At 47.8% G+C, this 16135-nt stretch overlaps 1 protein-coding gene across 3 annotated transcripts in view; it reads left to right on the top strand.

Annotated features, from left to right (window-relative positions):
- Window positions 1-204: 204 nt before the first annotated feature.
- The window catches only part of Fhdc1 (FH2 domain containing 1), a 38249-nt gene continuing 22318 nt past the window's right edge, over window positions 205-16135 (top strand). Inside the window, exons 1-3 of one of the 3 annotated variants that reach the window (NM_001033301.4) lie at window positions 205-276; window positions 5867-6504; window positions 15161-15222. In NM_001033301.4, coding sequence (NP_001028473.2) covers window positions 6004-6504; window positions 15161-15222 — 563 coding nt within the window. In that variant the 5' untranslated portion in view covers window positions 205-276; window positions 5867-6003. Of the gene's footprint in view, window positions 277-1152; window positions 1296-1354; window positions 1695-5866; window positions 6505-15160; window positions 15223-16135 lie in introns of those variants that run through there. The other 2 variants (NM_001205355.1, XM_006501328.4) reach the window with 2 other exon arrangements.

The raw sequence follows: 16135 nt of genomic DNA, 5'->3' as shown, positions 1-16135 counted from the left end.
TTCGAGTCTCGGGAGCCCGGAGCTGGCGAGGGCGAGCTCAGTGGCGGTGCTGTTCGGGTTGAAGGGGGAGCGAGGGAAGCAGCAGAGCAGGAAAGGGCGTGCTGTCCTTTGCGGCCGGCTGGAGGAGCAGCCGGGTAGGCAGCATTGTTACCTGCAGCGGCCCCGCCCCTCCGCACCGCCCTGCCCCCTCACCGTCCCCGGCCTGCAGTCCTGCGGAGAGACGGCGGCGCCGGGACAGCGGGCGGAGGCTGCGCGGGCGCCGGGAGCGGGGGCGCGGTGAGTGCGGGACGACGGGAGCTAGGGCCCGGGCTGCCAGGCTGGGTTCGGGATGCTGGGCTGAGCAGCGGCGCGGGGAGGATGCGGTGAAGCGCGAGCTCTGTTCCGGATTCCGGGGACCTGATCCTGGAGCGCAGGCCCTGTGCCCCGAGGCGCATATGCGCCCGACTGGCTCGGCATCGGACCCTGAGCTCGGTGTAGCGCTGTCCGCGGGTGGGACCTCGGAGGTTTGATTAGCTTTCGTGGCACTTATGCGGGTCGCGCAGGTCACAGAAGTCCCTTTTAGCGAGGACTCGCTCCTGCTATAGTGATGTGGGGGTAGACTTCCAATGACTGCACACCTCCCTGGAAGTTCACCTCCGAAGTGGCGTCGGCGCTTGTGGAGTGGCGGGTTGGCAGTCACCCATGGTCCCCGAGCGTGACGGTTCCCCAGCCCCAGAGACTCCTTTTTGCGTTTCTGTCGCGGGTTCATTCCCCCTCTCTCGGTGCAAAACCGCAGTGCGGCCGAGAGCCCTTCTCCCAGGAGCCCACGCTGGGGACTACACGGTATCGCCGCAGCGGTGGTCCAAGCGGCTGGCGGCCACTGTTCCGTGAACCACGAGCTCCATAGAGAGCTGGGACCCCGGTTTGGGCGGGGAAGCTTGGACAGGACGAGCCACCCCCGGTCGGATAGGCACAGAAGAAGCCCCAGGGGTTTCGCGGCTGGCCTCCATGGCCTCTGAGATGGTCCGAGACTGGAGAGTGCGGGGCACTCATGGAAGCTGAGAGTCCATCCTTTCCCGGGAGGGTTGTCCCTACTGTCCCTGCTAGGGATCCTGCGTGGCGCGTGTGGGCGTCTCTTCGCCGCGGACGCGCGCCTTCCCGGCCCAGATAAGGCGGCCTCTGAGCTAGTGCGGGGACCGCCCATTCGAAGCTCGTCTGCTGTCCCGGGATCCTGGGCTGCGCAGCTGCGGGACGCTGGTAGCCTCGGGGGGCTTGGGCTAAGCGCCTCGGGAGCCGGCGGAGCCAAGGGCCTTTTGGTGAGTGGATTCGCCAAAGCGAGGGGCTAGAGACCGAAAGAGGTAGTGGGCAAGACTTGGGACTTCGTCCATCCTGACTGGAAAGAAATCTTTCTGGGTGCTCCCTCCCTCCCCTGTTCCGGGCGAGTTTCATAAAGACCTGGAGCTAGTGTTTAAAGAAATTCTACTTTGAGTTGGACACCCTGCGAGCACCCTCTTTAGTCCCCGTTGTCTTCCTGGAGCTTCTGTCTCTCCGAGAGCATCCTTCGGCTCTCCTGGGCCTATTCTTCCTGGTTTGGGAACTAGGGGAGAAGAGACTGGAAATGTGCTATCAGAAACAGGCAGCTGTGAATGTTTGTTTATGTGACGTGACAGATTAAACCTGCCGTCGTGGGTACTCTAGGCCGGCTGAAGGGCCAGGTAAGACTGCTGCTCGCAAACTGACTGTATTTCTTGATCAAGAAAGGGTTTGAAAAGACAGGTCGAGGTGGAGAGATGTTCCTTAAGGAGTGAGTAGAGAGAAGAGAATAGTATTAACGAAAGGCGGGAACTTCCCCCAGCCCTCTCTCTCTTTTCCCAACTAAGAATACTGTGTATGTAGCTTAGCCTCTTCCTCAGTTCCTCAGGTGGACGGGCTGCACTCCCAGCTCAGGCTCATCTGTGACACATGTCAAGAGGCAAGAGGAAAGCCATCTGGCTCTGTGTCACTTTTTATTACTGTTGAACAGAGCGTGCAGACCCTCCTTTGAGAAAGCTCTGGTTAGAGCTAGGGGCCACACAGCTCTTCCAGGAACCCTTAGGAATGGTCTTATTCTAACCCTGTGTGCTGGCTGATCATACGCTGAAGGTTAAGTTCTTGATCATAGCATCCCTCACTGAAATTGGAGTTAAAAGATGCTGAGCTGAGCAGCAGAGCAGCATCCCCAGCGGGAGGGACAGTAACCCCACCTCTGATGACCGGTGGTGGTTATCACTCAGCAGACTTGAAGATGGGTTCTGTCATCAGAAAGCCTATTGGTGACAGCTCTGCATTTAACGGCCTCCTCGCTGTAGGGGAGACGTTAAATACAAGCCTGCCTGTGTTTGTCTTAGGGAGATTGATGGGATAGTTGAAGGTTCCCAGACAGAATCGGGGCTGATTCCATTGTCTCTGCTGCCAACTGCCAACTGTGAGAGGCAGGGGACCATGTCATGTGTCGGGGTGTTTGCATCACCTGCATTTCTCTCGGTGTCTTTGAGATTGTGTGGAGTCATCTCTATTATGGAAAGTATGGTAGAATTATTTTTTTTTCCGAGTCCTCAACTTTAATACCACGTGTGACTGTAAAGAGATGGGATGCCATCTGTGCCCTTCTTTTCTTACCACCTCTTTAACGTTGGTAACCCTGCCTAGTGTTAGTAGTAAGGATGCAACAGGAACAAAAGCTCTTGCTGGTGAGCCAACTCTCTAGGTAGAGCTAGGATCTTTAACAATTATGGGAGGGGGTTGCCAGAGAAAGGGACCAGGGACAGAAAGCTACATCCCCCTTTGTTCCTTTAACTCCTTAAAGTGACTTTCTTCTCTCAGGCTGGGCAAGAGTCATAGAATCATATCAATGCAAGTTCATGTGTGTCTCTTCTTAACTTCTGCTAGCTCTTATCTGGTACTTCTACTGTGCACAGCACAGTACTCAAAAAACAAAAGTCTTAGTCCTTTGGGGTGTGGGTGTGAGAAGACAGTGACTGGGGATATCCCACTACCTTTGATGATTCAGTTTCTTCATTTAGTATTTCTACAAAGGCACTGAGGGGTTAAGGCTACGCCTACTGTAAGCACCAGAAACAGAGTGAAGTCTTACTTTCCAGACCAGTTTTTAGTTTACCCTCTTTTCTATCCCCTTGCCCAGTGCTGGGGATCCAGTTCAGGGCTCTGAGGTAGAGAACTTGCCTGGCATTTGTGAGGTTCTGTGTGGGTGGGGGCGGGGTGGGGATAATATAGAAATACATGGGTAGCTATGGAACCGGAAGTGATTTGGAGAGTTAGAAACTTTAAAAGGGTTCCTTTATGCACAGAAGTATATAAAATGTGTGAGAATAAACTGCCAAAATTACCTGTACAGTCTTGAAAAAAAGAGTTCAAATGTAACCATAAACTGTAATTGACAGTGAGTCATGCCAGCTTTAGGGGTGCCAGCTAGGAAGACAGCCTGGTTATGCCCCTAATGATAATTATGAAAACTCCTCTAAAAGCCAGCTCCATCCTAGTGAACCAGAAGTCAGCTCAGAGGCATCCTTGAAACTCCACTGACGTAGAAATCACCTAGCGGGGACAGCTGAATGCACCGATGCCATTGAACTCTACGTGTAAAATCACGAGAATGGTTTCTTAAGTGTCAAAATAATAGTGGGAAATGTCATTTTCTGTTCAGCAGTTAAGTTGTCAGGGGATGAAAACACCCTGAGCACATGGGTTGAATGCCCAGGTCTAAAGTAAAGAAAGACAGGGCTATTTGATGAGCATTTGAGGAGGTTTGCCTGGCTGACATGCATAAGGGCCCGAGTTCAATCCCCAGCACCATAAATTAAACAAACAAACCTTGGACTGTTAACTATTTCATAAAAATATCTGTCCTATATCATAGAGACGATTTAACATGTGGTCACTGAATTTTTTTGTTTGTTCTTTTTGAGACAGGGATTTTTGTGTGTGTGTAGGACGGGCTGTCCTGGACTCCATTAGTAGACCAGGCCGACCTTGAACTCACAGAGAACCGCCTGCCTCTGCCTCCTGAGTGCTGGGATTATAGGTGTGTGCCCCCGGCCTGATGGCCACTGAATATTAAAAGAGGGGGGAAAAATCTCACAATTCACAGACTTTGGTAGCAGAGTGAAGGTATTAACGTGCGTTTCTAGCAGCCAGAACTTAGGCATTTCATCTGTAAACTCAAGACACGCTTCCTTTTTAAAGAAATTTTTAATTGTATGTATGAGTGTATACGTGTACATAAGTACATATATGTAATGTGTGTGTATGGGTGTATGTATGTATACTTGAGTGCAGATGTTTTTGGAGTTCAAGTGTCAGATCCCCTGCACCTGGAGTTACAGGGAGTTATAGCCACTTGGCCTAGGTACCAACTCCTCGAAAGAACAGTATTCACTTTTAGCCACTGAGCCATCAATTCAGTGTCCCTTTCCCCACGTGTTTTTAAGTCAAATATATTATTTGTGAAGATGAAGGGAAGCTGTGCATATGAGCAATGATTATTAGAAAAAGTTAGCTACATTCCTGCTTTTGCACATTTTTCTTACCCAAGCCCATGGAAAAGCCGTTCTCCGATTTCATAGCTGAAGCATGCTGAAATTGAAGTGAGGTCAACCACCCTTCTCAGATTGCAGCTCAAGGAAGTGGCAGAGCTGGCCTCTGAGATGTTTCTAGATGTTTCTAGACTCAATTCTTGCTCCCCAGGAAGTCCCACCAGTTGTGTGTACAGTGGTTCATAATGTCTGAATTAATGATATCAGGCGGTTCATGTCTGCCTAACCAAGTGTTGTGGGATCCGCTCGTGTCTGCAAGTTGAGGCTCTAACAGCGATGACATAAGTGGATAATTAGAGCCAGAGAAGTCATGTCACACACTGGGACACTGTACGAATGCCTTCCGTAGGTTCCTATCACTCCCTGGCTCCTTATGAGAAGAAGTGAAGCTATTTTGTTTTGAATTGCGTTAGTAATAACCAGTATATAGCCAAAACCAAACATCTGTAGGTCCATGAACATACAAATCTTCAAGATAAGTGAGTTGTACGTATAAGGGCTAGGCATGTGGTGGGCTTGATAGGGACAGTGTGTCCTTGTACATCTCCTTTGCTAGCAGTGTCAGGAACTGAAGTTGCAGGTGACAAGTTTCCGGCCTCTTGAAGAGTGGCTTTTCTAGAATCCAAGGTGACAGCATCTGAAGGGGTCAAGGGAGTCAGTTAATGTACTGTAATTCTGTGGAGGAGAAAATGGAAGTCTAGTGTGGTGACATAACCTGTCTGGCACACGTTCCTCTAGTTGGGGGAAGCGCATCACCCTGTGGAACAGGAACATGGTGACCCTGGCTCCAGGGAAACAAGCTGGGCCATTCTTGTCTTCTTTAAGTGCCCTATCTGCTCCCTTCAACATGGAAGATGCCTTTTGACCCAGTGATGGGCGGAAACATGTCCAGACTGGAAAAAGGCAGGGTCACTAAGCACCTAACGCCTCAGCAATTTGGGCAGTTTCCCCAAGGGCTGGTATACACCGTCCAAGAACGCCAGGAAGCTCTTGGTGAACAAGTAGTTTATTCATAAAGGCAACGCTCCTGCTCCTATAGCAGGCACTACTTCATTGATTAATGGGAGATTTCCAAATTGGTTTTATTGCTGAATCTTTGGCAGTTTTTTTTTTTTCCAGGAGCAAAACGTAGTTTGGATTGAGAGTGATGTGTGTTCGTTACAGTGTGCTTTGGCATGTCCTCTTGACCCAAATATCTAATCATTGAGGGCCAGCCGACCCTGGCCTCTGAAGGAAAAGCTGGTGTGAGAACAGTTACCAGCACTGACTTTAAACTACTTGCTCCATCTTCGCAGGTCTGGAAGCTGACATGCAGCTCGGTTGCCTTCTCTTCTGGCAACAGACTTATGAGCCAAGAAGTCCGACTGGAGTTTGATGTTTGTGTCTGCTTCTCCAAGGTTAAGGAATTAGCTCCTTAGAAGGCAACAGTACTATGCATGTTATGAATTGTGTCTCCCTGGCCAGCGATAAAGAAAATGGGACTCTTGCCACAGCAGCTGCATTCATGACTGGGCAGACGTCACCCTCTGCATCTCCTCCACCTCCTCCTCCACCGCCTCCACCTCCACCTTGTCCACATTCAGGGGAGGGCTTTTCCCCCTCCCCTCCTCCTCCTCTGCCACCTCCACTTCCTGGGGGACCTCCCATACCCCCTCCTCCTCCTCCAGGACTCCCCTCAGTTTCTTACCTGAATGGCTACAGCTCCCTGGGTAAGAAGAAACGAATGCGGAGCTTTTTCTGGAAAACCATTCCAGAGGAGCAAGTTCGAGGCAAGACCAACATCTGGACCTTAGCAGCTAAGCAGCAGCATCAGTACCAGATCGACAAGAAGACCATTGAGGAGCTTTTTGGGCAGCAAGAAGACACCTCCAAGGCTTCTCTTCCCAAGAGAGGAGGAGCTTTGAATTCATCCTTCAGAGATGCCCGGGAAGAGGTAAGATGAGAGGATGGGGGTGAGAGAACGGGAGGGGCAGAGTCCTGCTGTCAATGCTGTTGTGTGTTGGAGTTGCATGTTTCAGAACCTTTGGTAAATTTCACTGGGAAAGGAGAGCGTGCAAGCTAGATGTGCTCCGGGAGCCACAGAAAGCAGCCCCCCCCAGCCCCTCCCTTCCCGAACGATGAGCTGAGGCTGAGTAGCAAGAGTATGGGGAGTGTGTGTGCAGGATCCTCCCAGGCATCCCCATGGATTATGACCTCATACAGAGAACACATAAGTTGGGGCCCCACTTAAGAGGCTCTGGCCTCCCAGCACCACCCTGTTGCTAGCGAATCTGCTGTGGTTTTCTCAGGAAGAGAAGTTCAGATGGAACCCAGCTCTTGTAGTCTCCCCTGGGACAGAAGGCTGAGCTCTAGAACCCAGCTATCTGGGATGAGCTGCAGCCATCTGGGATCAAATGCCTTTTGTTAAGAGACATAAGTCCTAGATCGCTTTGGGATTCCTTCCCCCCCAGTGTGCCCTCAGCGTGCGTGTTGAGATGGCCTCCGTGCCTCAGACCTCTGGATTAGGTCACCCCTTTTGTGGGGATGGATTTCCACAGAGCCAAACCGTCAGGCTATTTTCAGACGGATTTTATATGAAGAGTGTTTCCAGTTAACGCTAAATGTGTTCCTTTGAAGGAGGAAACGGTTGTTAAATTACTAAACACATATACAACTTAACGTGAATCCTGTGTTTTTTTAATCTGTTGTAAAGGAGCAGAGAAAAATAGGTCATTGATGGAGCTGCCTAGATAAGAAAATGGGCAGGGCCCTGGGGTGAAGTATTCGCTCCATGCATTATTGAATTCTTGAGCCAACAGTATTGACCTCTTTTCCTGCCTTGGGAACATGTTAACTCCTTCCACCAGGCGCCCTGAGAGCCTTTTAAACTGGTTGTATAATCCCTCCTGAAACTGCTAAGAGCATTCTTAAGAAATACAGGAAATGCAGGGACCACAGTTGTGACAAATGGACTGTGAAGTGAATTGGAAAAGGGAGTCATTTGGAGAAGCTACAGCGTCTTCAAGTACTGGTCACACAGGCTTCTCTGTCTGTCCCTTCATTTGGTCGGACATCCTTTCAGTATTGGAAGAGACTCGGTCATTTCCTTAGTGCCCTGGTCTTGGCCCAGCTCCCAGCAGAGGTGTCTGAGCAGCCGGTCACGTCTCACCCTTGTCTCCAGGTTCTCCCTGCTATGATGATTAGACAGGTGTGTGTAGACTTGAGGCGTATGTCCCAGAGAAGCACCTAGAACAGAAGGGGTTCAGCTTTGTGTGCCCCTGGGAGGCAGCCCTCGGCTGAGAGAAGTAGCTCTCTCTAGGAGTTGGGAAAACTTCAAGGGGTTAAGGACCACTTAGTGCCTTACAGCCGGCCTGAAAGCTGAAGAACAGGCTAGGGCCCTGAGAGACCAAGCCAGCAGGCAGGGCTGGGAGTTGTTTTCACTCATGACAGAAACAGAATAATCCCTATCTGGGCCAGAGCCAAATTTCAGGAGCAAATGTCTCTCCAACTTCTTCCATCTCTGCAGCCTACATCATAGACTTTTATATTTTTTTCTTTAACCTCCTTTTGAAAAGAGTTATTTTAAAATGTTATATGTGTTCGTTTGTGTTGAGGAGTGCTCCCATGCTACAGTGTGTGGGTGGCGGTCAGAAGGCCTCTCTCTCGGTTCTTGCCTTTTATCTTCTCTGAGACAGGGTCTCTCTTGTTTACTGCAACCTTTACCACAACCTAATGCCCACTGGCCCACGAGCTTCCAGAAATTTCCCTGTCTCTGCTTCCCACCTTCACGCAGGAGTGCTGGCATTGGAAATGTGTGCTACTGCAGTGCAGTTTTCTGTATGGGTTCTGAGGACGGTCAGGACGGCGGATAGTCAGGTCATCATGCTTGTTTGCCAAACACTTTACCTGCTGAGCTATCTCCCTAGCTCGAAAGAAGCAGTTTTCATTTTGTAAAAGATTTACTCATTTGACTTTGATGTGTATGAGGACTTTGCTTGCATGTGAGTCTGTGTACCACGTGTGTGCAGTGCCCTTGGAAGAAGGCATTGGAAGGAACTGGAGTTAACAGATGGTTATGAGCCACTGTGTTGGTGCTCGCCAGACCCAGGTCCTCTACATGAGCAGCAAGCACCCTTAACCGCTGAGCTATCTCTTTAGCCCATGTTGTTGTTGTTTAGATGCTGAGAATGGAATCCAGGGCATTGCATATGTGAGACAAGTGGTCTAATATTGAGCTGCACCACCACCACCACCACCACCACCCGCCCTAAACGTGTATATTTAAATGCAAATTACATATAAAATGTTCTACCTTAATGGTTTCTGGTGCATATTGGGATGCACAGACCACCATTCATCTCCAGAACTCTCTCACCTCGCAAACCTGAGCTGCATACCCATTAAACAACGACTTCCCATCCCTCCTCCCTCTGGCACTTGTCAGGTCCATCTTTCTTTCTGTCTCTGTGAATTTTACTACTCCAGGTAGCACATTTGTCTTTTCATGGCTGATTTATTTCTCATAACCTTATGTCCTCTAGGTCCATCCAAGCTGTAGCATGTGTCAGAGACAAATCCACACAATATTCCTCTGTGTGCTTATACTACGTTCTTCTATCATTTCCTCCATCCTTGGGTAGTTGGGCTGCTTTTACTGTTTATACATGATGCTGCTCTGAGCCCAGGGTGGAGATAGTACTTTTGACACGACACGTATGGGTCTGACTCCAAGAGATAACATGTTAAAAAGTTAGCATGGCCGAGGGCCAAGGGATAAGCCAGCCCATCAGCTCTTCACTATGCAGGAATAAGGAGTGTAGATTGGTCCTCTGAAGTTCATGCTGGTTGACATTGCCACCTAACAGATTACTGGGGGCTATTTTTGATTTTCTACATTATGCTCAGCATGACTGGAAGTATTGGGAGTGCCTTTCTTGTGGAAATAGCCTGGTATGTGCCATTTTCTTTCCTGAGTGGAACTTCTCCTACAGAAGCTATAGTTAAGCAGGACTACACTCTAACAAAGATCAGCCATAAATCTTCCAGCTCACCCTGCAGTGAGTGGAGTCCAGGTCAAAAGCAATAGTCCTCACCCTCTGTCTGAGTGCCCTGGAGAACATGCTGAGCAGCGTGTTCCTCCAAGGGCCTGCTCCTGAGCACAGACAGCAGGCCCTATCCTGGAGGTTCAGACGTGCAGAGGAGCAGGTCGGGTCCCTTGTCATATAACAACATCACATAGAAATGTCCCCATAAGACATGATTGGCTTTTTGCTTTAAAGAGCTTATAGTGCATTACTCGAAAGTTCCATTGTGCTCGAGAGAAAGAATGTGCTGGAGGGTAGGGAAGATGTTGGTTTCAGAGTGCCAGGCATAGAAAAGGCAGCACTTAAAATAGTAAATTGGGGGAAGGAGGTTATGAAACGCTACCATGCTTGTATCCTTGTTACTGAAAATTAACTTGGGAGATCACAGATGTGATGGTGTCATAGTAATTAAGCGGTAATAAAGCAATTGGAGATATACTGATATAGGCTGGGCTCCTAACAAAAGGTTCAACTCAGACTTCCTTTCTCAGTGCACTGATGCCATCCAGGAGACATTGTCAAGTTCCTTCCATTCATTCCAGATGTCTCCAGTCCTCAACACTGGTGTAGTTGTCTCTGTCTCTGAATGCTGGTCTTAGAGTTCTGTCTCCTTTTATAATCTGAGCAATTCTTTTAAACATATTTTATATTTATAATGTTTATTTATTTATTGTATATGTTTATTTGTCTGTATGTGCACCACATACATGCAGGAGCACTCAGAGGCCAGGAAAGGAATTCAGACTCCTGGAACAGAACTGCCATGTGGGTGCTGGGAACCGAACCTGGGTCCTCTGCTAGAGCAATAAGTGCTCTTAACCACTGAGCCGTCTTTTTAGCCCCCTTGCGTGACTCTTAAAGATAACAATATGGTTCATGGTTTATCAAGTTGGTGAACTCTAAAGAAAATGAAAGGAGACGCAAACAGAACAGATCCCCGGTGAAGGATCCATCTTCCTAGGTGAGGTCAGATCAGAATGGGGCTCGCCACCTGTCATTCACCATCGTGCTTGTGTGGCACCAAGTGACTATTCACACAGTGTAGATGGTGGACCGGAAGAAGAGGATGGGAGTGAGAGGAAGCAGGAAGAGGAGGAGTTAGGAGCAGGGAGGGAGGCTACAAGAACGATGGCTCTTTCTAGATCTATGAGCAACGCTGCTTCACCCTCCCACGCCCTCATTTGGGAACCAGTCATTCTCCTGTAATCATGATTACATTCCCATTACGTCCTGAGATTCTGGGACGTGCTCACAATGCAGAGCTGTAGAACTAGATAGTGTGTGTGGATTAAAACAATACATATACTTTAGGTGTCTTTCTCCCCGCCCCCTCATAAACTAAGGGGTTCCGATAGATAGCCAACAAAAGCTGAGACACTGGAGAGCTGAGTCAGCGACCAAAGTGACTGAAAGGAGCCTGTACTGAAAGGAAGAAGATTTAAAATCGCTTTGCTTTTCAGGTTTTAAATGGGGTGAAAATAGCCACTGGTTCAGGTGACCAACATATGTAAGGATGCCCCCTTTGACACTGTGAAATGAAAGCAGTTTATAGGGTTCAGATTTGGCTCAACAGTAGAGAGCCTACTTAGCAACACTAAGGCCAGCGTTCAACACCAACACCAGGAAATCAAAACCCCAAACCCCAAACTCCAAAACCCAAAACACACCAGCAAGTAAACACACCAAGTGAATTAAAGGTTTATTCCTTCCACATTGAAAGCACGTTAAATGAAATAAGCCCACCATCCAGGGTAAATCTAATTCTGCCTATAAGAGAGACCTAAAGGCCTGGAGAGATAGGTTAGTCAATCGCCTCAAAACCATGAGGACCTGAGTTCAATCCCCAGGATCCACATGAAGATGCAGAGTGTGGTGGTATATGCTTGTAATCCTAACACTGGAGAGGTAGAGACAGCTGGATCTCTGGGGCTCGCAGGCTTGCCAGTCTAGTCTAGCTGGTGACTTCTAGGCCAATGACAGACCATGTCTCAAGGGAGGTGAGCAGTGTCCCTACAGATGACTCAGTTGTTTTGCGGTCTACACACATGCATACCGGTGCACATAAAAACACACACACACACACACACAACTTGAAAGTAGAAAAAGAGGATGGAGGTCTCATGGAGATGGGAAGTACCAGCCAGGGCCATTGGCTAGGGTAGGGCATGGTAACTGCAGTTTGATGGATCCAGGGCTTTGGTCTTGCAAGGTGTGAACATTTTGGAGCTGGATGGCATCATGGCACCTAGTGGATGCACATAATGCCACCAAATAGTGCCCCCAGAGATGCTCCCAAATCCTAAGTATGTATAGCTTCCCACAACTGAAACAAATGCCTCCTTCTTGTGAAGGAGACAGGCTTTGTATCCGATTGATGCTAAGGAAGGGTGTAAGAACCGCGAGGCTGCTGGGTTAGCACAGCAGTAGGGCTCTTGTCTTGAAAGGCACGCCGGGCTTTAGGTTCATCCCCTATAGAGAGAATGGGGATGAGGAGAGACCTGGTACAGGTGGCACAGAGCTGGTGAGCAAGGTGACCGTGGTCATGGCTGGGTTGGCACATCCTGGATTTGGCACTTTGTCTTCTCTAACTTAGCTTTTACAGCCTACTGGGACTTTTGTCAAATGCCACTCTGTGTGCATGGTTTCAGCTCACCACAGCCAGTCCTAAAGGGCTTTGCAGCCGAAACCCTAGCTCTGTGGCAGCCAGAGTTTGGGAAGTGAGATAAGCTCCTTACATGAGCAGTGATAACCCTCTTTTGAAGGGCTTTAAACAAATACCTTTATAGCCGTTATAAGGATCCCGTTTGATAAGACAGCAGACTCAGTCACTAGGTAAATCTGAGGGTGCCAGAGAGCAGGCGCTGTCCTGAAGTGCTGTTGTTGTCTCTTGTTCCTTGTTTGGGTGAAGCGCTGGCCTTTTGTTTTCTTCCGTAAGCTGATCAGTCATGGCCAGCCCAGGCCTTTCCTTAGGGACTGGCTGACTGTGACCAATTTCAGAAACTGCTTGGGCTGTGGGGACATCTCCTGTAAGCTAGAGCTGCCCTTGACTTTGAGCGCATTGGCTACCCCATTGGGGGGCTTGGGCTCTTGGAGGCTGGTCTATCTGGTGAGAACATGATGCCACATGGCATCCACACTAACAACTCTGGGGATGCCCCTCGACTTGGCCAGACTGTGGATGCTTTTCACAGACCTGCCCCTGTTTCTGGAGAGACCTCCCCGGACCTTGGTGTGGGAGGAGACTACATTTAACTGATTCCATGGGAGACCCACCAGTACTGAACTCACAGGAACCAGGGGAGAAGAACCCGAGAGAACCAGGCTACCACTCTGTGCCAACACTGCTCTGGGGGAAGCCACAAGATGACACGTCTGAGGCGCAGTTTCCTTATCTGTCAAATAGGGATAATAAGAGTAATTTCTCCCTTGCTTTCCAGCAGTGGTGGCTATGGACCTACGCCAAGTATTCAGAGCCCCAGAGGGTGGAAGGGTGAACAGGATGAGGGTGGAGTTGGAAGTGGGGAGGGGGGGTGAGGGGAAGGATGCTGCAGCCGGAGGTTAAACACAACAAGAGGTGGCAATCTAGTGAGAGAATTATACAACAGGCTTGTTTCCATTCTAGATAGACACGGATACAACTGTATCGGTGTACGTGTTAGTACTCTCGGCCTTATAATTTACAAGTTTTAATGAGCAGTTTTCTGTCTTAATAAATTGAGATTTCCCATTCCAGCGGAAGTGTTTCTCTTTAGAGTGTAAAGTTTCACGGGTTTTATTTATTCCCCCTCTCTTTCTCTTCCTTCATACTGAACTTGAACTGAAGTCCCTGGGTAGGATTTCTGTACGGAGGGTGCCCTCTCAGCCTGGAAGCTCATTTTATGGCTGGCAGGTGATTGTGTTAACATCAAATAAACCCATAGGTTAGTAAATAATGAGATTGTTTAAGATTAGTCTTCAAAAGAAGACAACTATACCTTGTAAAAATTTAACCTTATAGCCAGGAAGTGACATTAACGGTCTGGACTTGCTGTTGCTTACAAACTTGAATCGAACCAGAGATGGAGAATTTGGTCTGAAACCTGATGCCCTTTGGTTCCCTGTTGGTCTCTATTTCACCTAGCCTCTCTTTACCAAAAGACGAATGGAAAAGAAGGGAATAGTTTTCTGTCATCTTCTATCCCCTCTCCTGAATGTTCATTTCCAGAGGCAAAGATAACTTCTCAGCAAACCTCTAGAGATTCTAATCTATATTTTAATAAAGTCTTCTTAAATTATTGTTTCTGAATATTTAAAACTTGCTACAGCCCAATCTGGGGTTTGATGGTACAATAGGATAGTTATATTAGCATCTGATAAATCAAAAGATGCCACAAATTGCCCAGCTCGGTGGTGCACACCTTAAATCCGAGCAGGTGGATCGCTGGGATTTTGTGAGTAGCCTGGTCTATGCAGTAAAACCATAGATTATAAAGAACCTTCTAACTCAGAGACAGAAAAAAAAAGTAAGGAAAAATGTAAGGATCTGAGACTTCTTGGCAAAGGAAAGGTTTTTTAAAAACTTCTGAGCAAACAAAATGTAGAATACTTTTGTTTGTTTGTTTGTTTGTTTGTTTGTTTATTTATTTTTGAGACAGTCTCTGTCTGGCCTTGTACTTCTGATAACCCTCCTGCCCCAACCTCATGAGTGGTAAGATAATAGGCACGGACCACGGGTGGCTACGATACTTCCTTATTTTCTCCTTAATGGGTGATTTGTGTCTGTCGATCAGACCTGGGCCCACCCTCAGCAGAATCCTTGCTTTATTCTGCCATTTCAATTCTCATTTGATAAGTATGGGCTGTATGTAAAAGAAAATTTTAAATCAAAATAAAACATTACCTGTTTGAATGTATATACTAGTATAGTAAACATATATCTTGTGTATTATTTTGGGACTAGAGCACAGGGCCTTGCCCGTGCTAGATAAGGGCTCCACCACTGAACTATCCAGTTAAAGAATGGATTGGGGGTGGTGGTGGTGTGGCTATTGTCATACAGACAAGGCTTGTCTCCAGCTCACTCTGTAGCTTTGGCTAGCCTTCCCTGTTCCCGCTGTCTTTTATGCTAGGATGACAGGTGTGTGCCTCCACACCCAGAGCTGTGTGTCATTTTTACTGTGAGGGATGGACAATAAAAATTTCCATGAAAGTATATTAGAAGCACTGTGATAATTACCATATTTACATATTAGAAATTCTCCCCTGTGCACCAGTATTATACTTGGACGGGGTTTTAACTTTCTTGTTCCTTCCAGCCACTTTTATTTTTATTTAGTTATTTTGTTGATTTGAGACAGGATGTCTCTGTGTGGCCCTGGCTATAATATACTAGAATTTTCTCTGTAGATCAGACTGACTCAGGACTCACAGAGATCTTTCTACCTCTGCCTCCTTAAGCACTGAGATTAAAGGTGTCTGCCACACCCTGCCTGGACTAGGCTGTTTTTATTTATATTTAAAACGTTTTATGCATCTGTTTCTTCCCAGGTTACCGTCTTGGATGCAAAGCGAAGTATGAACATTGGCATATTTCTTAAGCAGTTTAAAAAGTAAGATTTTTTTTGCATATGTCTGGAATTGTAGCTATATCCATGCTATGAGGGTGTGGCTGAGCTGAAATTCAGATTCTAATCTTCGCTAGGGACATTCCATACTCCTCCATGTCCGCCCTAGACATGTCGCTCTGTGGCCTACAAGTGTCAGTCTTTGCTGTGAGCTCACAATCTCGAAATGAGGAAAAAAGGCCATGCAGTGTCTGCTGGAGGCCTCTGTGTGTGTGTGTGTCTATATGTATGTGTGTATGCATGTGTGTCTGTGTGTCTAAATGTGTGTGTGTGTGTCTGTGTGTCTAAATGTGTGTGTGTGTCTATATGTATGTGTGTATGCGTGTGTGTCTGTGTGTCTAAATGTGTGTGTGTGTCTAAATGTGTGTGTGTCTGTGTCTAAATGTGTGTGTGTGTGTCTGTGTCTAAATGTGTGTGTGTGTCTATATGTATGTGTGTATGCGTGTATGTCTGTGTGTCTAAATGTGTGTGTTAAATTCTTTGATGATATCCTATACACATATTTGGTCCCTTATTACTCTCATCCCTGCTGCCCCTGAAAATGTTTTTCCTAACAAACTAGTAAGTCCAATTCTATTTTGATGTCTTTTTTTTTTTTAACCTACTGAGTTTAAATATGGTTGTTTGCATGAGTGGAGGGGTCATTTACAGGAACACAGGCTACTTATCAATGGCTGTACCGCTGAGGAGAACGCACCAGCCCCTGGACCCACTCATTGTTCATTGAGCCTCAGTCGGGCGCGGGCCTCCCCTCCTCAGGGAAAGTTTTCACTCAGCCTCCCCTAAAGATCCCAGTGGCTGGTGCTGCTGTCCTCCTTCCTGGGATTCCTGGGGACTTTTTCTGGAGGAGGGAGCCTTAGAGTGGTTTTCAGTAGTGGCCCTGGTAGGTCCTCAGAAC

This window comes from Mus musculus, chromosome 3 (assembly GCF_000001635.26).
Source record: "Mus musculus strain C57BL/6J chromosome 3, GRCm38.p6 C57BL/6J".
NCBI classification, from domain to species: Eukaryota; Metazoa; Chordata; class Mammalia; order Rodentia; family Muridae; genus Mus; species Mus musculus.
This window is presented reverse-complemented; position numbering and strand designations above follow the sequence as displayed.